At 36.4% G+C, this 24,092-nt stretch overlaps 1 protein-coding gene across 20 annotated transcripts in view; it reads left to right on the forward strand.

Annotated features, from left to right (window-relative positions):
* The window catches only part of DLG2 (discs large MAGUK scaffold protein 2), a 2,103,224-nt gene that overhangs the window by 1,393,454 nt on the left and 685,678 nt on the right, over positions 1-24,092 (forward strand). For all 20 annotated transcript variants that reach the window (XM_074400260.1, XM_074400268.1, XM_074400258.1 and 17 more), the window contains one exon: positions 12,223-12,273. In XM_074400260.1, coding sequence (XP_074256361.1) covers positions 12,223-12,273 — 51 coding nt within the window. The remainder of the gene's footprint in view (positions 1-12,222; positions 12,274-24,092) is intronic.

Consider the following 24,092-nt stretch of genomic DNA (forward strand, 5'->3'; position numbering starts at 1 on the left):
TTATTTCTTCAATAACAATTTATAGTGTCTACTATGGGCAAATATAAGTTCAAATATAATAGGTGCCGTAAAAGAAACACAAATTGAAAACATAATGCCCCATCTGAGCAGGAGGACTGTATGTCAGGAAGAGAAATCACAATAAAAGGAGTTGGCAAGAGGAAGACCACAGTATAGTAAGAGAGGTGCTCTGCTATGTATGACCAGAAATAACAATTAGTATTTTAATATCAGATACTGGATTTGAACACTGGATATTTCTGTGTTTTTCTCCACCCTTATAGGCACTTGTTTGTTAATTTTGTTCAACAAATTTATATTGAATGTATACTTTCCACCACTAAGTACTGATGAGGATGAACAAGATTCTCCTAGTTTCATGTTGCTTATAGATGCATAAATTTGATGAAATTGCTTAAGTTAGAATCTAGCTTCTTTGATAGTAAAATCAGCATTAAAATACTAAGCTCTCAAAATTATTATAATTATTAGATGAACTTAAGACAGTGTCTGGCATGTACATATTTAACAAAATCCAGTAGTAGCAATAGTAACAGCAGTAGTTTTTTTTAAGACAGAATCTCACCCTGTCGCCCAGGCTGAAGTGCAGTGGTGCAGTCTCGGCTCGCTGCAAGCTCCGCCTCCCGGGTTCTTACAATTCTCCCTCCCCAGCCTCCCTAATAGCTGAGACTACAGGCGCACGCTACCACGCCCGGCTAATTTTTTTGTATTTTAGTAGAGACGGGGTTTCACCGTGTTGCCCAGGCTGATCATGAACTCCTGAGCTCAGGCAATCCACCTGCCTCGGCCTCCCAAAGTGGTGAGATTACAGACATGAGTCACCACGCCCGGCCAGTAATCAGTTTTATTGTTATTAGCATTTTTCTGGAGATAACAGAGTTATGATTTCCAGAGTATCAATAAGAAAAATATTTTTTTTATTTAATGGACAAGACAGTCTTTGGCTGGTGAAATTGGAGGCTTCCCACAGAGGCCTTGTTTTGTTTATCACTGTAGTCCTAGGACCTCCCTGCTATATGGAAAATTGTAGGCATTCAGAAATATTTTTCTAAATTAAATAGAATTTCAATAAGCATAGATTAAGTTAAGACATTTAAGGCAGGGTGTGTGCCATTAGTAAAGATACCAAAGGGAGGAGGTGCTCAGCACAATTACTTGGGTAGAAAATGTTTTTGAAGATGAGAAATAGGGTATTTAGCTAGAAAAATAGATTGGGGGCAGCTGGTGGATGGTATGAAATGTTCTCTGGGGATTGAAAAAATTATTGAAGCTGCTCGAGCAGCAGAATTCCATGATGTATTTTAGGAAAATAAACCTCAAAGGATATGAAGAATAGATTGGTGTTGAAAATCAACAGGGGAAGAAATATTTTTAGGAAGTGATACCAATGTTCTTAAGTAAGTGACAATTTGGGCATGAAATAGGATGGTGGGAAATGATAACAAATGTAAACAGTGTATATAATAAAAGGAATCCCCTTAACAGAGATACAAAGTAGACCAAAGGAAATTATGGTTATAATTAGGCAAGAGGATCAGTTCTGTTTTAGATATATTGAGACCAGGGCAATACTTAAGCGTTTATTCAGAAAAAAGAGTGGGTAGAGGTGAAGTGAAAATTCAGGCAGATTATAAAAACAACCAGGGGCAGAGCTTGGTAAATGGTCATATCTGGCAGGAGTAAAATAAATGGTCATCATTGCGTGGACAGAGCGGTCGGGAGTAGACTAGCAAGGATAGATCCTGTGATGGAAGGAAAGGGAAGTTGCAAGTGGTGGGTGGTCACTCCGTACCAAATACTGCGTGAAAGCCAGGACGCGTGAAGACTGGGAAAGATCATTGATTCAAATGTGAAAGGGCTTTTGCTAATGTTTTGGGTTTCACTTTTGTATAATAGTGGAACACAAGCAAAACTGCAGAGGATTAAAGAGAGGGCATGGAGTGGAGAAAATGGGTATTTTTCCTCATGCTACAGTCATATTAAGCCCAAGTGAAAGAAAATATTCTTGACTATCTGGTTAGATCACCGTATTTGTAAAGGCTCATCTTTTGACTCAGCACTCAGTTTTAATTTTCCTAGATATTTTGGCCATGCGCTTTGAGTTCTTGGTTCTTTTGGACACTTGCTTGCAAATGACCACATGATGTGCATAGAGAGGTACTGAGGTGAGGGAGATTTGTTGGGACAAAAACGTTGTATATCATGATGCCTTGCAACCATTGAGCAGTTGTGTTCTTAACACCGTTTACTGTTCTCAAAGAGCGCGTACAAACTCATGAAATATTTAAACCCAAAGAACAAAACAGCCTGCATCAGGCTGGAGCCAAGTGAATGCATTAAAACCACCTGTTATTCTCCATCCTGCACATGGTGCAAAACAAGGGAGCAGAGCTGGGAGAAAATGGGCTTCTTCCAAATCAGAGGCAAATCCAGTTCTGAACATGCTAAGTAACTATATTTGTTCCTTTGTTACAAAAGCCTTTAATCAAGACAACTTTGTATGTGGAAAATGATTATTTTATACATATAAGAGCCCTAAGCTATTTCTCTTCATTTCTTCAGGCAGAAATTCTGATAAAAATTTATTACAGTTTTATAGATGAAAAGCCACTAATTACAAAAAACCTTGTGGTTTCTAATTAAAATTTTAAAAACAGAATAGTTACTAAGTCTATGATTATTTTTCTAGATCCAAAGTTGTGTGTGTTATAAAGACTTAGTAACAAATACAGATAAATTTTTTAAAAGAAAATTACTTAAGGGGCAGATATTGTGGCTCATACCTGTAATCCCAGCACTTTGGGAGGCGGAGGTGGGTGGATCACCTGAGGTCAGGAGTTCAAAACCAGCCTGGCCAACAGGGCAAAACCTCATCTCTACTAAAAATATAAAAATTAACTGGGCATTGTGACAGGTGCCTGTAATCCCAGCTATTTGGGAGGCTGAGGAAGGAGAATTGCTTGAACTTGGAAGGCAGAGGTTGCAGTGAGCCGAGATCACACCACTGCCCTCCAGCCTGGGCAACACAGCAAGACTCCATCTCAAAAAAAAAAAAAAAAAATGGAACAGATTATAGTATACTGATTAATTTTTTCTTTATGTGGTAGAAGCTATGATTTAGCATCCACTGACCTCAAAAGTTTTTTAAATTAAGATTAGAAATTTTAACTTGAAATCAGAGTTTACCAGTAGAACAAATTCAGGTGAATAATAAGAATAGTGATCTTAACAAACTTAGAATCTTAACTAAGAATATCAATAATTGTTTATATAGTTTGTGAGTGTTTAAAGAAAGGAACAATGAACTCTGATTAGCTTTTTATAATACTGCATATTTTAAACCAGTCTCATTATAACTTCATAGTATTCGTAAAATAACGAGATGTATACCTTACATTAAAACAGGTTCTCTTAAAAGCTGAAGCAGAAAATCTTTTGCTTACTACTAAGTGTTTAAATAATTTTGACACTTACAGAAATGTGTGTAATGCAAATAAAGATGCATTCTAACAGCTTGTAAGTGCAGAACTGTTAGGAATCAAGGTCTTTGAGATTCCAGAATCTAAGTTTTTAATTCCTGTGTGATAATGCTTAGTAACTTGAATAAAGGGCGTGTTTTTGGTCACTGTCTTTAGTGAAAATAGTCTAGGAGAAGGTACATTAGTTAAAGAAGGTGATGGACAATCTAGTTGTATTAATGCAAACCTCAGGCTTTTTGTAATGTGTCTTGTCCTATTTACAGCTTTCATGCTGGTGGATTGACTTTCACTTTTTCAGGACTCAAATGATTTTCATATATTGAGCAAAGAAAATTTGACCCAGCAATCCCAAAGGAAAATAAATCATTATATCAAAAAAAAAACCCCTGTACTCATATATTTATTGCAGCTCTATTCACAATACCACAGATGTGGAGTTAACCTTAGTGTCCATCAAGGGATGATTAGATAAAGAAAATTTGGTACCTAAATACAGTGGAATACTATTCAGCCATAAAAAAAGAACAAAGTCATGTCTTTTGCAGCAATATGGATATAACTGGAGGCCATTATCTTAAGTAAAATAACTCAGAAACAGAGTTAAATACAACATATTCTCACTTACAAGTGGGAGCTATATAATGTGTGGAGTAATAGACATTGGAGACTTTGAAAGGGGGAGAAGGTGGGGACAGAATGAAGGATAAGAAATTACTCAATAGATACAACGTACCTTAAGTGATCCTTACACTCAAAGCCCAGACTTCACCACTAGGCAATATATCCATGTAACAAAATGGTACTATTCCCCTTAAATTCATACTCATTTAAAAAATACAGTGAAATGTGATAAAAAGATGGGAATAAAGAACACCAGCCTCCTCAAGTTTTTTCTTTTGGATTGAAGTAGAGCAAAACTTTTTTATCTTTTTTTCCTTTTTATAGAGAAACAGCTACTTCCCCTCTCCCTGCCCCCCAAACCTGAGATCCTTGAGGAGTAGAAATGGAAAAGATACTTATGGTAATGTCCTTGAGTTGAGCCAAGAAGGAGAGTGATACTACTTAGTTTTCTCCCTGTTGGGACACTTTATAGATTAAAGAGAAGAGATAAGACAGAGATACTCAGAGGTCAGAGAGATATCAGCCTGGTAGGATTATGGGTTGCCAGTTAGGATCTTTAGAATAAACAGTAATTGAAAAATTACAATAACAATTGGTCAGGTTCAGTAGGTGAGAAGATACGCCCTGTTGCTAGAAGGTCAGAGCTGGGAGGGACCTCAGAGGTTATCTGTCTGCATGAGAAAATTAAAGCATCATGAGGTACCCAAGGTTACCTAGCATGTTAAATCACAGAATTGAGAGTACAATGCAAGCATTCTGATTCTAAGGCCAGTGGTCTCTCTGGCGGAACATTCTGAAGATGTGGTTAATATTGCTCCCTCTCCTTTGATAGGCCTACAAATTCTCATGAACAGCTGCCCATGAACACATTCAGCTCATCCCATCTCCTCTATGAAAACTTTTCTGACTCACTCCCGGTAGAATCACCTATTATCTCTGTGCATCTCTGCACCTGCTACAGCCTATAGACATCTCCCATAGCGCTTATATTACTTTGCTATGTTTCCATTTACTTGTTTCTATCTGCTAAACTGAATTATTTGAGAGCAGGAACCATATTTCACTCATCTTTGTATCTCCAGTGCCCATCATTATACCTAGCACATGGTAGGTACTAAGTATTCATGTATTTGATTAATGTTTTAATTTATTCAGTGTTTAAGTTGGAGATTATTTTTTAAATTTGCGAAAATTTCCTCAGATGGTAAGGAAATTCAAGCCACATGTCATGGGAGAGGACAACTGTTGTTAGTGGCTGCCCATACTTATGTAAAGACACAATTTAAAGACAACTCAATTTGGGGAGTTCATAGGTGATTGGGTCTAAAGATACTTTTGGAGACTTATGAACAAGGTATGGTGCCAGAAGGTACAAGGGTAAAAGAAGGATAATATACAACCTGTGTTCTCATGAAGACAAGGATGTGAGAAATGCCATGAGAATAACCTTAAGAAAGTGAGTGTCAATAGCAGAGCAACATAATGGTCCATACTGGGCAAGAGAATATTTTTAAAAAGTGAAGAGTGAGTAAGCAGAAGATTGGGAGAAAGTTTAGTTGAGATAATTTTTTTTTTTTTTTTTTTTTTTTGAGAATGAATCTCACTCGATTGCCCAGGCTGGAGTGCAGTGGTGTGATCTTGGCTCACTGCAAACTCTACCTCCTGGCTTCAAGTGATCGTGCCTCAGCCTCCAAAGTGGTTGGGACTCTAGGTGTGAGCCACCATGCACAGCTGATTTTTGTATGTTTAGTAGAGACAGGGTTTCATCATGTTGGCCAAGCTGGTCACGAACTCCTGACCTCCAATGATCCACGAGCCTTGACCTCCCAGAGTGCTGAGAGTATAGGCGTGAGCCACCATGCCTGGTCAAAATAGTATTTTGAGTGGTCACACTTACTTAATTTGAGAATGAAAGCTAAGATAATTGCTTTACACAAGGCAGTGCATCTTAGATGGATTTAAGAAAAAAATATTTGGGTTAGGAAAGGGTTTTAGTAGATTTTATAGAAACAGACAAGTTTGTTTGCTTAAGACATGTATTACTGGATAAATTAGCAAATATTCAGTATTTGATAAAGTAAATTTTTTAACCCTTATAGATTTGTAATTCAGAACTAATAATAATAGCTCTCATTATTAAAGACCTGCTTTGTGCCAAACAGTTAATGTGTGCAATATTATTTATTCCTATCAAGAATTTTATGAAGTAGGAACTGAGAAGATAATTGGGTGAGATTTTAGCTAAAATCTCTTTAATCACTTAAGATGTGTCATAATTCACATAAATTCTCTAATTCAATCCTTGCAGTAACCATATGAGGAAGAACTTCTGCACATAAAGAAGCTGAGGTTTTAAGAGATTAAGGAAGTTGCCCAAACTCACACCCATCAAAAATATTGGAAAGGGGATTCAAATCTGTGTCTTTTCTTACTCTGGAAGTCATATTTTTACCTACTGAGTATCGGACTGTATATAGGCTCAAGTGTGAAAAACAGTAATGCATCATGACATATACTATAAGAGATACTCCAAAAAAAGGGAAGGATGAATACTGGCAAGGTACTAAAAAAGAGGAATGCAAATGAGTGTGCACATGAGTGTGTGTGTGTGTGTGTGTGTGTGTGTGTGTGTAGATTTTCCGGGGCATTTGATGATGGTGTGACCCTGTAAAATCAGGGCTTCTGAGAAGAGCCAGCCTCAGAGGTGAGGATGAATAAACGAGGAATTGCGGCCTAGGCCCCATAGGCATGGAATCCCCATTAGCAACCAAGGTCTTCTTTGAGTGCATCAGGTTTAACCCATCTAAAAATATCATTTATTGATTCCTTGATTCATCTACTTACTCACTCACATAGTTATTGTGCTAGTCGCTGTAATGTATGCTACATCTGTGGATGAAGCAAAGTTGCATTGCCCCCACCTTATTCTGGAAGTGGCAGGAAGCCATGAAAACCAGATGTCCCAGTTTGCATGATGATCACATTCCTCCCAAAGTCCAATTGTAGTGTTAGATGCTAAAGTGATAACAATCAGAGGTATACCTTGTTTACCAGATCATAATTTCTTATAATAAGGAGAAGGATTAGTACATCATCTATCATGTTCTCTGCTACTAAGTGATTTAATCTATGTAAACAACAATTAGTAAATAGATCTGCACATACGTTGCATGCAGCAATAGTGGCACTGCAGCTTTAGTCTACCTCTAGATTTTAAATATTAGATATCACACTTCTGTCAGGCCTTAATATATTTGCGTTTTGGTGCCTCTTTAAAGGTCATGTGTTTCTTTAGAATATAGCTATATCTTAAAACATTTTCTGTGTCTATGACTGTTCTTGGCATTTTATGCATGGTTCTTTGAGTGGAATTGTGTTTAGTCTAAAAAAGTGACTGCTTTGATATCCTTGCTTCAGCACTTGTTATTATATGTGACACAGAGATATATAAAATGTATTCATTTTGAGCCAGGTGCGATGGCTCATGACTGTAATCCCAGCACTTTGGGAGACCAAAGCAGGTGGATCATTTGAGGTCATGAATTTGAGACCAACCTGTTCAATATGATGAAACCCCATCTCTACAAAATATACAAAATTATCTGAGCATGGTGGTGCATGCCTGTAATCACAGCAACTTGGTAGGCTGAGGTAGGAGAATCACTTGAACCTGGGATGTGGAAGTTGGACTGAGCCAAGATCATGGCACTATACTCCAGCCTGGTCAATGAAACTGAAACTTCATCTCAAAAAAAAAAATATTCATCCGAGAGTTTAGTGTATCCTTAGTCTTAATGAAACCACAAAGGTGGCAAAATAGCAAAAAAAAAAAAAAAAAAAAAAAATCAGTGAAATCACTATTTAAGATTCCAATAAAACAACATTAAAATATGGAATAGTTCACATGTGTTATTTATGGAGAACCTCTTTTCAGGAGATAAAAATATATCTCAAAATCAAATTATATCATCATCCAGGCAGGTGGTTACTAAGCCACTGAAGTAGGAAAAAAGCAGTAAAATTAACTATAAGCTGTTGGAGAAAAGCAAATATGTAATGCATTCAACACTCATGAAATTAGAATTTTGAGTATCAAGTTTAAATTTGAGTGGGTTGTGGGTCATTCTCTTGACTTAACTGCCATGTGATTCTAGGAAGGCTATATGCCCAGAACAGTACAGGACAATGTGTGACATCAGTTTGATTTTCTGGCCACCAGAGAAACCTACCAGCTGTCATCACAGAACTGTAATCAAGTATCTTAAACACACACACACACACACACACACACACACACACACACACACTTACTTTTCCAACACTGAAAAGTTTCATCTATTTGACTGACTCTCCAAATCTGAAAATGTCAATCCTCTCATTTTTCTAGTTGTCAAAGTGGAGAGGTGGCTGTGACAGTTAGGGCTAGAAATGGAATAACAGAAAACCTGAACCGTGAAGCTCTCCAGGCCCCAAACTTTCAGTAGCATAAAATATGACCAAGGTACTTAAATGTTACCATAAGTGTTTCTGTACAAGAAAAAAAAAATGGATTCAGCAGAACTCTTTTCAGGAAAAGAACTTCATAAATTGAAAATCATATATTGATAAACCAATTGGAAATACAGTGAGAAAACAAGGCAAGTTTAGACAATCATAGATTGTCTGCAAACCCCCCAGAAGTTAATGGGAGCCATTTACAACAGTTTTGATTTTGCTGAGTGAGGATATACAAGATTATGGTTAGGGGTGAATTACTGTAGATGACTCTTGGTTTTTCATCATTCAGTAAGCAACCACTCCAGAGAGTTCATTTAGAAGTAAAGTCAGAATAAGTATTTTAAAAATACTGTACTGGTATACTGGTTTGAAAAGGCACTACATTTTTACAAATTAAGATGGAGGTTTATTTTATTTTATTTTATTTTATTTTGTGGTGGTGTTTCACTATGTCAATGCAGTGGCGTAAACTTGGCTCACTGCATTGGGTTCAAGAGATTCCCCTGCCTCAGCTTCTTGAGTAGCTGGGACTACAGGTGTGTTACCATGCCTGGTTAATTTTTTGTATTTTAGTCAAGATGTGGTTTCACCATGTTGGACATGATCATTTCTATCTCCTGACTTTGTGATCCACCCACCTCGGCCTCCTAAAGTGCTGGGATACAGGCATGAGACACCATGTCCAGCCCTATGGAGGTATTCTTTTTTTCTGTCTCATTCTTTCCCTCAAGATCTTTGCCATTTCTTTTCTTAGGAGTCCTTTGGCAGAACAGAGACCACCCTCTCCTAGGAATGACAGAACAGAGAGTAGGGCCTTTCCAATGTCTTTTCTGAACTCCCTCAATGGTTCTTGTGATTCTATGCTTTAAATGCTCCTCAGGTAAACATTGCAATGATGCCTCACCTATGCTAGAAACCTTTCACACTTCTATAATTTCACCAAAGCTTGTTGTACACATGGGATGCTTTGTTTTAAAAGCAAAGTTTCATTTCAACCTTGATGGCGTGACCCCTCCTTGTGAAAAGAACCTGGATACTGTTGAATTAAACAAATGATATTATTTTCTTGGGTTGAAAATGAAAATCCCATGAGGTACATATAAGCCTGCACTAGTTTGTGTAGCTGACTAGGGAACTTTGGAATACCAATTAGGATAAGTGTCTATGATACTTCTAAAAGCTAAGAGTGAGCATTTATGATCCTAGAACTGTTAAGCATAGGTTTTGATAGGCCACAGCTATGCAATGTATGCCTCTAAAATATTCCCGTCTTTTAAGCACTTCCTACCAGAATTTCTTTCGCTGAGCCTTAAGATATTTATTATTAGAAGCTTGTTTTTCTCTCTTAGAAGTTGTTTTTTTCTCCCCAGTTTGCGGCACTTTAATAATGTGAAGTGATTCCCTCTAGAGAAGCATTGAAGCAAAGACAAGCTTCCTGGAGACACACTGAGGGAATGACAACATCACGTTAATTCAGCCTTCCCCTTTTGTCCTCTTCCTATTGGCTACAGAAAATTATCTTCCGTTCATATGGAAACATACATATACCAGGAGTTCGAAGTGTGTGTCTGTGTGTGTGGGTCTGTGTGTTTTACTTTTGCGTATGCAAAACAAAACCCTCTAGACAGCTGCGAAAGCTTTCTGATATCACCAGGTTCTTTTCTGTGAGTCATTAAGTTGCTGAAGCCTAGAAAATCAAATTTAGTTTAGGGCTGTTTGATAATGTAGTAAAACAGTACGTTGTAGTTCACCAATTAGCTCACATAATTAGAAAATCAAAAACATGCTCTGAGTGGGTGGTGGGCTCACCTAAGTAAGACCGTTGTCATTGTCATGCTATACTTTCACTGATTAGAGGTATAATTACACCTTTAGATGATAATACTACATTCAAATTTTTTACAAAAGAGAATCCACAAATATCTGTGTTTATAAATTACACAAGTAAATTCATTAGTTCAGTCACTCATTCATTCGCTGTATTTTCCTTAATTATTTTCCCTTTTTTTTTGAGACAGAGTTTTGTTCTTGTTGCCCAGGCTGGAGTACAATGGCTTACCACAGCCTCCGGATAATATAGGTTCAAATTATTCTCCTGCCTTAGTCTACTGAGTACCTGGAATTACAGGCATGCAGCACCACACCGGGCTAATTTTTGTAGTTTTAGTAGAGATGGGGTTTCTCCATGTTGGTCAGGCTGGTCTAAAACTCCTGACTTTAGGTGATCTATCTGCCTCGGCCTCCCAAAGTGCTGGGATTATAGGTGTGAGCCACTGTGCCCAGCCCTTCTTCATTATTTTTTTTTGCCAGGCTCTGGGTTAGGCAACAGGGCTGACTCTCTGGGCCTTGCCTGCATAGAACTCTCTATCCATGGTACTGTTTAAATTCTTCTAAGATAGAAAAGTAAACGGAAGTTAGAATAACACAAAAGTAGTCTTTCTGGCTGATTAATGAATTCTAATGATATTAACAAGACATGTATAAAAAATAAGAAACAACCAATGTGAGAATTTTCTTGCTTAGAGGTTTTGACTCCTTGAGAAGAATTCTGTGACAGATAAAAATGTGAAAGGACTATATGTTAGGTGTTGATGATGATGATGATGATGATGATGATTGAGATGGAGTCTCGCTCTTGTTGACCAGGCAACTCTTGCCTTAGCCTACTGAGTAGCTAGGATAACAGGCATGTACCACCATGCCCATCTAATTTTGTATTTTTAGTAGAGAGACAGTTTCTCCACATTAATCAGGCTGGTTTCAAACTCCTGACCTCAGGTGATCTCCCTGCCTTGGCCTCCCAATCTGCTGGGATTACAGGTGTGAGCCACCGCTCCTGCCTGTTAGATTATTTTAAAACAACTTTTCATATAGCCTCTGTGCACATTTGTGGAAATCTAAGGTGCCTGGTTGTATTTAAAATGTATTTCTCTCTGTAAATTCAAATCAATACAAGGATTGGTTGGATGGTTGAAACAGTCTGTCAATAGGAATTTCAAAATGTGTGTTACTTTGCTCTTTTCTTACTGCTACGGAGGTACATAGGTATGGTTATATGGTCCAGGGCTTTCTAATAAAGATAATACAAGGATGATTGGGATGAATTACCAGAGTCTGAGTCACTAATGAAAAGGTGTTCTGAGATGATGCAGGCATTTTCATGCTATTTTACAACTTAAAAAAGAGACAATATTGTGCTGCCATTATCATTGATTTTTAAGGCCATATTTTAATGTTCAAACATAAAATTTTTTTAAAAATGAGAAAATTATTTTCCTCATAATTGTAAAATTACCCCTCCAGGATATGTTCTTTGAAAACTCACAATATGTATCTTGTATTATTATACCTCCCCACAAGAAAATCACACAATTCTAAGGGAAGCAATAATCTTTGATTATTTTTTATAGCATCTTAGTCATATATTTTAGAATTGCTTGGAAAATATTTTATTTGAATGAAAATGCACAATCAGAAATATCAAGAAAATGTGGTTATTTATAGCTAGAATGAAAATTTAAGCCCCAAGCATTATTTAAAATGCAGCTGTCTCCTCCTCAACATATACTTAATAGTTCTCTTCCTTTTTATTCCCTATTTACAGGTCAATGGGACGGAAATCGAATATGAATTTGAAGAAATTACACTGGAGAGGGTAAGAAAAAAATTTTTAAATTCCAAAGCACCAATCTTGCGTTTCACATTCTATTCTACATCTTAATGGGTTGTCTTGTGAAATTGTACAATTGTTTTGTAACCTGGAAGTTTCCCGAAGGACTCACAATGAGAATATTAATGAAATGCTCACAGTAGAAAGCATTGAGACAGAAGATCAAATAACAGAACGTTCTGTATGTAAATTTAATTTCCAGGATTTGGAGAAATGAATGGGAAAGTGAAATGTTTGATGAGCTCGTACAGTACTTTGTTCTTGATGGTTTTATTATTAGTGTTTGGTCTATACATTATTTAGATGTTATATGATGTTCTCATTTTTGTGATATCAATACTGTCATTATAATATACAGTTACCATTTGCATTTCTTATTTAGTTAAAAAAAAAAAAGTGATGCATTGTAAAACTACTCCCACAGGAAAAAACACAGCAACCCCATAGAGCTCTGCAAATATGTTGATAGCGCCTTGGCAAACTCCTTTGACAAATTATGGAAACTGTGCAACACAATCCTAATATATTTAGATATTTTACAGAACAATAAGAGAAAAGTCAAAGACTCTGTAGAAAAAAGTGACCAAAAGGCATTAACATGACATTCACTAAAAAAGAAAAAGATTAAACACCTGAAAACCTGTTCAACCTCAGTAAGAACAAAGGAAGACACTGAGAGCAAACAGTTTTTGCCTGTCCAGCTGGTAAACACCTAAAAGGAATATGAATATCCAGTGCCAGTGAGAGGTCCTAAAAGTAATACAACCCTAAAAGAGCAATTTGGAAACACAGATTAAAAGTCTTTAAAATGAATACACTTTTTGACCCAGAAATTGTACTCACAGGAATGGACAAATACACAAAGAATGTTCATATTGGTATGGCTCATAATAGTGAAGATTGAAAAAGGTGTTTAATAATAAACAAAAAGAATAAATGTTTATGTATTATATATTCATATAATAGAAATTATATTAAATATGTTGAAATAGTACTTTAGAAAAATATTGAATTACAAAGATATAAAGTCTACCTGGAGTCGATTATTAAATTAGAATTTAACTTTAAAAATTGTATTTAAAATATCCAATAGACACAAAGCTATGTAATGTAATATATATATATATATATACTCATAGAGCCTGGAAGGATCTATACCAAAATGTTATACATTTTGGTAGCTGACTCCTGTTAAGGATTTGGGGGTAATTTTCAATTTCTCCTTCTTGCTTACATTTATTTCGTAAACCTATAACAAAAGCATATCACATTTAGTATAAGAAATAAAAATGTAAATATTTTCACTAGGCCATCATTCAAGCATAAGATTCTAGACCTGCACTTTAATTTATTTCCTTTTTTTAGTTTACTAATTATTCACTTTTCTGAGTCAGAGGATTTCTTATCTTCAGGCTGATTTTATCAAGTGCAAGAGCTTTTAAACAAAAATTTACATTGAAACTTAAGTGTTTGACAGATGGATTCTTTAAAACTTCCATTATAGACCTGATAAAATGTTAATTGTATGCTAACTGGAGAAAAGTAAGGCTCTTGGAAATTCAGTTCAAATAAGACAAAAGAACAACACATTTCTTCTAAATCATTAAGTTTCTCTCCAGGACAAGCTATATGATTTATAGAGTGAAGTACAAAATGAAAATGTGGGGCCTTTCTAAACATAGGACTCAATGCAGCTGAACAGGTCTCTTGCCCATGAAGCTGAGCCTTCTGCCTTTTCCTCATCCAATGTACATCACCATCTTGATTAGAACACTATTTAGCTGCTCTGGTATTAGAGGTCAAAAACTAGAAGCTAATGTTGGTATGAGAGAGAACATTTAGTAGGAGTCAGACAACTGTGGTTTCTAGTCTGGATTCTGATCTTATATGTTTCCTGATCTTCAGCATGTCAGCTTACCTCCCTGACTTCCTGCCTTGGGGTTCCTGACCATAATCTGAACTATGTTACTGCCATTAATTGCCCCATCTCCAAAGCCCCAATGTCAAGCAACATCATCTCTGAACACTTCCTCCCTTCTGTTCATATCATTTATTCTAGTAGCCTCTCAATGAAACTTTAAAAACCCAATGAAACCTCAGATCATTGATTTCACCATTTCTACCCAGTTTTATAAAATTTTACAGCCTGGTCAAGGACACAGAAGTAAGTAGGCAAAAACTATGAAAATGAGTAGGTTGCTCTCAATATGTGATCAGCATGAAGTAATTTCTTGAGGCATCATACCTGAACTGGCTTATGGAAAGATAAGAGGGAGCAAACCATGTAAAAGGGAGTGGAAACCAGGCATAGTAGCTCATGCTTCAGATTCCAGCTACTCAGGAGGCTGAGGCAGCAGGATCATTTGAGCCCAGTAGTTTAAAGCTGTAGAGAACTGTGATTGTGCCACTGCACTTCATCTGGACAATAGAATGAGACCTCGTCTCTAAAAAATAAAAAATTTTAAAAGAGGATTGGAGGAAGGCCTCTCAGATAGTGAGTGGCAAGTGCAAACATTAATGAGCCCATGCAAATGTTAATATGCTCAATAAAAATTCACAAACATTATATAAATATACACACATGCTTGGGTAGTACCTCTGTATTTAATATTTATATTTGCATATATTTTAAACATACTTAAAATATACACTGATAAGTTCACATACATAAACTTTGCAGTTAAGAAATTTATCTATTACCAAATTATTAAACTATAAGACTGTAAAAACTGAAATTCTCTCAGATATCTACTTGAACCCTGCCTGTTTTTTTATTCATGTCACTGCTATTAAAAATAACTAAAGAGACCTAGAAAAAATTAGAAATTTAGAAACTCAAAAGCTTTATATTATTTGAAGTAACAAATCCTTAATTCTATTTGAAATTAGGAATTTTCATAAAGATCAACAATGTGAGCTAAAAGAATTAGGTCTAAATAAATCAGATATCTAATGATTTTCTAACTATTTTGATATCTGGATGAACTGAAGCGGCCACTATTAGACAACTTTAATGGGTCTCTTCTTACCTGGCAGTTCACTAACACTTTTTTTTGAATTCCCATATTGCATGCCTTATATCCTAAACCTGCTTCTTCTATAGGAATTTGCATGATGCAATGAATCAGTCATTTTTCTTTGTCCTATAAAACATTTTGTTTCTGCACAGGTGAAATAATTACTAACAAAAGTCAATAATTTACATTTGAGGAAGTGGTTCAGATCTTTGAATTTTTTAATTAGTTGCAGAAAGAATCCTTAACTTGTCAGACAAAACATTCAAATAGTACCACATGGCTGTACATTCTGAAGCTGTTGGGAAAGCACTCCAAATGTTTTTTACTTCAGTGAGGGCGTGAGGAATATGAGAGTCAAAGATGGTAGCTGATAGTCATTTTAGCATCTTTGCAAAACTGTAATCATGCATGCTGATGAGGGTTGTAGAAGCATCATAAATCTATTCTCCATGCTTGGTCAACTAACTACTCTTGATACAAATTGAGTTGGGGGCACATAAGCCATTAATTTCATGCATGGAAAATGGATAAACTACTCAAAGTACACAAAGGCAGACTTTACTTAACTACACTTGCTAATGTCATAAGAATCCAGGGTGTCAGGAAGTCTTGAAATATCAAAGGTGTCTATGGCTGAGAGGCTCAGATTGTGATGGTAAAAGGAGTTTGCGGAATTATACTCTAGGCATCTTTGAATTCTCCCTTCTCCTTCGCATTTTCCCATCCTACAAAACACCAGATACATTCTTCTATCATTCCAATATTCTTTTAAACTATTCTCTCTCTTCTCCATCAACATTGGTAGAATTTAGCCATTAATTATTTATCTTAAATGTCACACCTGCATTCTTTCCTAAATCCTATGTATATGCAATATTGCAGTCACAGTGATGTCTTTAAAACATAAAAATGGTTAAGTCATTTTTATCCTAAAATTTCTTGAAAGGCTCTTTATTGTCTTTAGGATAAGGTTTAAACTCTTATCTTAGGGTATCTTATCCAAGGCAACCATGGATGCTCTCTTCATCTTGTCAGTCTCATTTATGTCTCAGACCCCTAGTTCATATCTTCAAGTGCAGCCATTCAGAACTACTTGTATTTCTAGAAATATATTTATATAATATGTGTGAATTTTAATCAGAGTTTTATTGGCTTTGGTTAAAGGTATTGTAATAATTTTGTAATAAAAGTAAGCTTAATAAAAACAGTAGGTGCTGACCATCTAAGCATGTCAGCTTACCTCCCTGACTTCCTGCCTTGGGGTTTCTGACCATACTCTGAACTATGTTACTGCCATTAACTGCCCCATCTCCAAAGCCCCAATGTCAAGCAACATCGTCTCTGAACACTTCCTCCCTTCTGTTCATATCATATATTCTAGTACCCTCTCAATGAAACTTTAAAAACCCATTGAAACCTCAGATCATTGATTTCACCATTTCTACCCAGTTTTATAAAATTTTACAGCCTGGTCAAGGACACAGAAGTAAGTAGGCAAAAACTATGAAAATGAGTAGGTTGCTCTCAATATGTGATCAGCATGAATCACCCACACCCAAGACATCTGTCCACTCACCTGCACCTGGCATTCGGTGTGCACCCTGAGGGGCAGACCCTTTGGCTCAGCAGTCTTTGGAGTTCACAGCCAGCACTGGTAGTATCAGTCTGAAATAACACAGGGGACAAGGTGGCTGACTAAATGTTGCTGGGAGCACCTCTTGCACTAAAAGGAAACAAAATATTGAGCAAATCTTTACACTTCAGACAGATCTTTTGAAATAAAACATTGAAAGTTGATAGAGAGGTGATGTAGAAACCAAAGTAGAAGAGGGAGGAATCTAGGAACACTGCACAGAGTTGACAAGCTCCAGGGCCAGAATAGGGCCTAAGGAAAAGCATACATTGCTAGTGAAACCCAATGCAGAAATCTAGTCACAAATGAAGAGCCTCAATCCTCTAAAAAATCCAGAAATTAAGCCAAACATCTATGCTCAACACATACCACAATTCAACTCTAAAAGAAATAAATAATATAAATACAGGTTGGGTGCAATGGCTCATGCCTGTAATCCCATCACTTTGGGAAACCAAGATGGATGGATCACTTGAGGTCAGTAATTTGAGACCACACTGGCCAACATGGTGAAACCCCCATCTCTATTAAAAATACAAAAATTAGCTGGCATGTTGGTGGGTGCCTGTAATCCTAGCTACTTGGGAGGCTGAGGCATGAGAATCACTTAAACCCAGGAGGCAGAGGCTGCAGTGAGCTGAGGCCATACCACTGCGCTCCAGTCTGGGTGACAGAGCAGGACTTTGTCTCAAAAAAATTAAAATCAAATCAAAAAACCTTGACCAAGTGATAGCAATATCAAATAAAGGAATACAGGCCTTTCAGATGAAAAAGAATCAGTACATGAACTCTGGCAATTCAAAAATTCAGAGTATCTCCTTACCTCCAAATACATTTCTCAAAAGGAGACATTTATGCAGCCCACAAACATATGAAAAAAAGCTCATCATCACTGGTCGTTAGAGAAATGCAAATCAAAACAATGAGATACCATCTCATGCCAGTTAGAATGGTGATCATTAAAAAGTCAGGAAACAACAGATGCTGGAGAAGATGTGGAGAAATAGGAACACTTTTACACTGTTGGTGGGAGTGTAAATTAGTTCAACCATTGTGGAAGACAGTATGGCGATTTCTGAAGAAATACTATTTGACCAGCAATCTCATTACTGGGTATATATCCAAAGGATTATAAATCATTCTATGATAAATACACATGCATGTGAATGTTTATTGCAGCACTGTTCACAATAGCAAAGACTTGTAACCAACCCAAATGCCCATCACCGATATACTGGATAAAGAAAATGTGGTACATATACACCAAGGAATACTATACAGCCATAAAGAAATGAGTTCATGTCCTTTGCCTGGATGTGGATGAAGCTGGAAACCTTCAAATAATTGCAGCAGTTCCCAACAGTAGGCCCTAACAAGACTGAAATTGTTGAAATGACAGACATAGAATTCAGAGTTCGGATGGCAAGGAAACACAACAAAATTCAGGAGAAATCCAAGGAAGCCAGTAAAACTATCCAAGAGTTGAAAGATGACAGAGCCATTTTAAGAAAGAATCAATTTTTTTAAAACGGGGTCCCACTCTATTGCCCAGACTGGAGTACAGTGTCTGTTTGTATCCTTTGTCCACTTTTTGATGCGGTTGTTTGTTTTTTTCTTGCAGATTTGTTTAAGTTCTTGGTAGATTCTGGATATTAGATATTAGCCCTTTGTCAGATGGGTAGATTGCAAAACTTTTCTCCCATTCTGTAGGTTGCCTGTTCACTCTAATGATAGTTTCTTTTGCTGTGCAGAAGCTCTTTAGTTTAATTTGATCCCATTTGTCTATTTTGGCTTCTCTTACCATTGCTTTTGGTGTTTTAGTCATGAAGCCCTTGTCCATGCCTATGTCCTGAGTGACTTTTGGGTGAACAATAACATTAAGGCAGAAATCAAAAATTATTTGAAATTAATGAAAACAGAGATGTGACATACTAAAATCTCTAGGATGCAGCAAAAGCACTGTTAAGAGGAAAGTTTATAGAATTAAATGCCTATATCAAGAAGTTAGAAAGAAGAAAGATCTCACATTAACAATCCAACATTACACCTAGGGGATCTCTAGAAAAACAAGAACTAACTAACCTCAAAGCTAGCAGAAGAAATATACAAAAGATCAGCAAAACCAATAGTTGTTTCTTTTAAAGGATAAACAAGACTTATAGACAACTAGCCAGAATAACAGAAAAAAAGAGAAGACCCAAGTAAGCACAATCAGAAATGACAAAGACAACATCACAACTGATCCCACAGAAATTTAAAAGATCCTCAGACATTATTGTGATTACCTCTATGCATAGAAGCTAGAAGATCTAGAGAAAATGGACAAATTCCTGGAAACATACAACCTCCTAAGTTTGAACCAAGAAGAAGTTGAAACCCTACATAGCCCAATAATGAGTTCTGAAACTGAATCAGTGAAAAACAACAACAACAACAACAAACATCTACCAACCAAGAAAAAAAGAAAAAAAAGAAAAAAAAAAAAAAAAAGAGCCCTGCACCAGATGGATTTATAACCAAATTCTACCAAATGTCTAAAAGGGGGGGAAAAAAAAAAGAAAAACTAGTCTTATTGAAACTAGTCTTACTGAAACTGTGCCAAAATATCAAGGAAGAGGGACCCCTTCCTAACGCATTCTACAAAACCAGCATCATCCTCATACCCAAATTTGGCAGATAGATAGCAAAAAAGAAAACTCTAAACCAACATTCCTGATGTGAAAACAGGTGTAAAAATTCTCAACAAAATACTACCAAACTGAATTCAGCGACACATCCAAAATTTAATTAATTGCAAACAAATAGGCTTTATTTCTGGCATGTAAGGTTGGCTCCATATATGCAAATCAATAAATATGATTAATTGCATAAACAGAATTTTTAAAAATCCATATTTTGTTTTGGTCTCAGTAGATTCAGAAAAAGCTTTGGACAAAATTTAACATCCTTCGTGATAAAAATTTTGAACCAACTAGGCATCAAAGTAACATACCTCAAAATAATAAGAGCCATCTATGAAAATCCTATAGCCAACATATGAAATGGGCAAAGCTGGAAGCATTCCCATTGAGATCTGGAACAAGACAAGGATGGCCATTCTCATCACTCTTACAACATGGTATTTGAAGTCCTAGTGAAAGGAATAAAACAAGAGAAATAAATAAAAGATATCTAAATAGGAAGTCAAAGTGTCTCGCTTTACTGAGAGAATAGAAAACTGTGCATACTCTATGCTCTAGGAGAGTATAAAATACTATGATTCTCTACCTAGGAAAACCCTAAATACTCCACCAGTAGACTTCTAGAACTGATAAAGAACTTCAGTAAAGTTTCAGGATGTAAAATCAATGTATAAAAGTCAGTAGCACTTATATACAACAATAGCGATCAAGCTAAGTGCCAAATAAACAATGTAATCTATTTAGATTTGCCACAAGAATATTAAAAAACCTAGGAATATATCTAACCAAGAAGGAGAAAGATCTCTACAAAGAGAAATGAAAACACTGATGAAAGAAATCAGAGATGACACAAACAAATTGAAAAGCATTCTATCCTCATCAGTTGGAAGAATCAGTACCATTGAAATGGCCATACTGACCAAACTGAAACAAATTCAATACTATTCTTTTTTTTTTTTTTTTTTTTTTTTTTTTGAGTCTCACTCTGTCTCCCAGGCTGGAGTGCAGTGGCCTGATTTCAGCCCATAGCAACCTCCGCCTCCTGGGTTTAAGCAATTCTTCTGCCTCAGGCTACCAAATAGCTGAGATTACAGGCACCCGTCACCACACCTGGCTAATTTTTGTATTTTTAGCAGAGATGGGGTTTCACCATATTGACCAGGCTGATCTTGAACTCCTGACCTGGTGATCCACCTGCCTCAGCCTCCCAAAGTACTAGGATTACAGACTTGAGCCACCATGCCTGGCCACAAATTCAATACCATTCTTACCACATTACCAACATTATTTTTCACAGAATTAGAAAATACTATTCTAAAATCCATATGTAACCAAAAAAGAGCCTGAATCATCTAAGGAATACTAAGCAAAGAGAACAAAGCTGGAGACATCACATTACCTGACTTCAAACTATACTACAAGGCTAAAATAACCAAACAGCACGGTACTGTTACAAAAATAGACACATAGAACAACAGAACAGCCTAGAAAACCCAGAAGTAAAGCCACACAGCTAAAGCCATCTGATATTTGACAAAGTTGGCAAAAATAAGCAATAGGGAAAGAGTTCCCTATTCAATAAATGGTGCTGGGATAACTGGATATTCATATGTAAAGAATTAAATTGAACCCTTACCTTTTATCATATACAAAATTTAACTCAGATGGATTGAGGCTTAAACGTAAGACCTCAAACTATAAAAATCCTGAAAGACAGCCCAGGAAATATCTTTCTCAATATTGGCCTTGGCAAAGAATTTATGGCAGTCTTCAAAAGGAATTGCAACAAAAACAAAAATTAACAACTGGAACCTAGTTAAGCTAGTTAAACTAAAGAGCTTCTGCATACCAAGAGATACTATCAAGGAAATAAACAACCAACTTACAGAATGGGAGAAAATATCTGCAAACTATACATCGACAAAGGTCTAATATTCAGAATCTACAAAAAATGTAAACAAACAGGCAAAAATACAAATAACTCCACTAAAAAGTGGGCAAAGTATGTGAACAGACACTTCTCAAGAGAAGACATGCAGGTAGCCAAAAAACATATGAAAGAATGTTCATAATCACTAATCATCAGAGAAATGCAAATTAAAACCACAGTGAGATACCATCTCATGCCAGTTAGAATGGCTTTTGTTAATAGGTTAAAAAATAATAAATGTTGGTTGGGATGTGGTGAAAAGGGAATGTTTTTACACTGTGGATAGGAATGTGAATTACATACATCAGCCACTGTGGAGAGCAGTTAGGAGATTTCTCAAAGAACTAAGAGTTGAACTACCTTTTGATTTAGCAATCCCATTACTAAGCGTCTACCCAAAGAAAAAGAAATCATTCTACCAAAAAGACACATGCACCTGTGTATTTATTACAGCACTACTCACAATAGCAAAGACATGGAATCAACCCAGGTGCCCATCAGTGGTGGATTGGGTAAACAAAATGTACATACACTCTCATGGAGTACTACACAGCCTTAAAAGAAATAAAATTGTTTCCTTTGTGGCAACATAGATGCAGCTGGAGGCCATCTTCCTGAGCAAACTAATGCAGAAACAGAAAGCCAAATACTGCATGTTCTCACTTACAAGTGGGAACTAAACATTGGATACACATGGGCATAAACCTAGGGACAATAGATACTGGGGAATGCCAGAAAGGAGAAGGAAGGACGGTGGCAAGGACTGAAACACATCCTAGTTAGTACTATGCTCACTTCCTAGGTTACAGGTTCGATTGTACTCCAAACCTCAGCATCACACAATATACCTTTATAACAAACGTGTGCATGTACCGCTGGAATCTGCAATAAAAGTTGGAAAAAAAAATGTATAATCTGCAAAATTCAGAGGAAAAAATCAGAAATACCAAATTTAGAGGATTTTTAAAATAATAAAACAAAAAGTAAATTAAAATAAAAATGGTGAAAAGAAGCACAGCGTTTGAACTCAGACCTTTTTTAGAATCTAGAATCAGCCACTTCTTGAATGACCTTGAAAGAGTTACCTAACCTATTAAAGCCTCAATTTTCTCCATAATGAATGGGATACTACTGTCTACATCACAGCATTGTGGTTAAAAAAAAAAAAAAAGATAGCAATAACACCTGAATGCCTAAAGGAGTTTCTGGAACTAGATGCCACTAGATTATCAATATTATTAATGTTTATACACAAACATTTATCAATTCCCCCTTTTTAAATAAGACATTGTTGATACAACTTTAGGCTAATTGTTTGACTACGTCAAGAGGCAAATATATGCTTCTGCTTTGTGTGTGTGTGTGTGTGTATGTGTGCACATATTACAGTTAATAGTAAGCTTTTTATGTGATCTCTGAAATGTGTGTATGCCCAATTATCAATATATTTTAAGAATGTTAAGTATATAAGTGGAATCTGCCCTTGATTGCAACCTTAATTATTTCTAGAATAACCTAGCACTCTTTGCAACTCTTTTTATTTTTTCTTTGTTAACTCTTGAGAACTTAGCTACAGGCTAGGTAAGCGATTACAGTGTTTTATTTTCAATAGTTTGAGACTATGATATTTTGCTCTGACACTTTCTTATAATATTTTAATGATTCCCCATTTCTGATCTCTGCATATAAAATACTAAACAGCTAATGTGTTGTCTGTGCATTAAAAGTACCTCCTCTAAGAAAATTCTCCTCCTTTTAGGGAACTGCTTCTCTCCTCATTCCAATTATGTGATTCTGGGAAAGAATGCAGTCATAGTACCCCTGGTGACACAGTTGATTGATCTAGAGCTGCTCATTGGAATAACCTGGTTAGCTAGTAAGAAATAATACTGATCATTAGATCAAATGAATCTCAACTAAACCAAATGAATCCGAACCTCTGGGGCTGGAGCATGGAAAACCTTTAGTTTTAGAACTATCTGGGTGATCATATGTGTAGTTTAGAAGCTGGCACCTGAATCAAATCATGCCAAGCAGATTGTTTTCAGGATTTTCTACAGTGGCATATGGGGGCAAAGAGAAGCAGCATTCCCACTCTGTAGTAAAGTATGAGGTAAAAGAAAAGTGGCTACCATGTGGACTTTTTGCCATATAAAGTCATGTCATCTGAAATAATGAGCCTTTCTGCAGAGAAAGCTAGAGGCTGGAGATGAGAGAGAGGGAAAGAAGGAGAGAGAAAAAACCTGGCTGCTTCCAATTCCCATATTATAACTGTTCCAAGGACCCAACCAGACTCCCCACCTTCTTTCCTACGTGTACCTGGGCCTTCCCTTAAATTCTTCTTACATGCACGTACCGCAAATCAGGCATGTGTAACTTGCCAACAAGTAGGTCTTTATACAAATGTATCTTGAAGTTGTACTTTAGCTATCACTATTCTGACGTTGTCAGGTAGGTCATGTCCTAGGTCATATTACCACAGCCTGTTCTCAAAATAAATGTTGCATTGCTTAGATTCTTTACTCTTTCTAATTTAAAAACAA

The sequence above is a fragment of the Saimiri boliviensis genome, chromosome 6, assembly GCF_048565385.1.
Source record: "Saimiri boliviensis isolate mSaiBol1 chromosome 6, mSaiBol1.pri, whole genome shotgun sequence".
In the NCBI taxonomy this organism is placed as follows: domain Eukaryota; kingdom Metazoa; phylum Chordata; class Mammalia; order Primates; family Cebidae; genus Saimiri; species Saimiri boliviensis.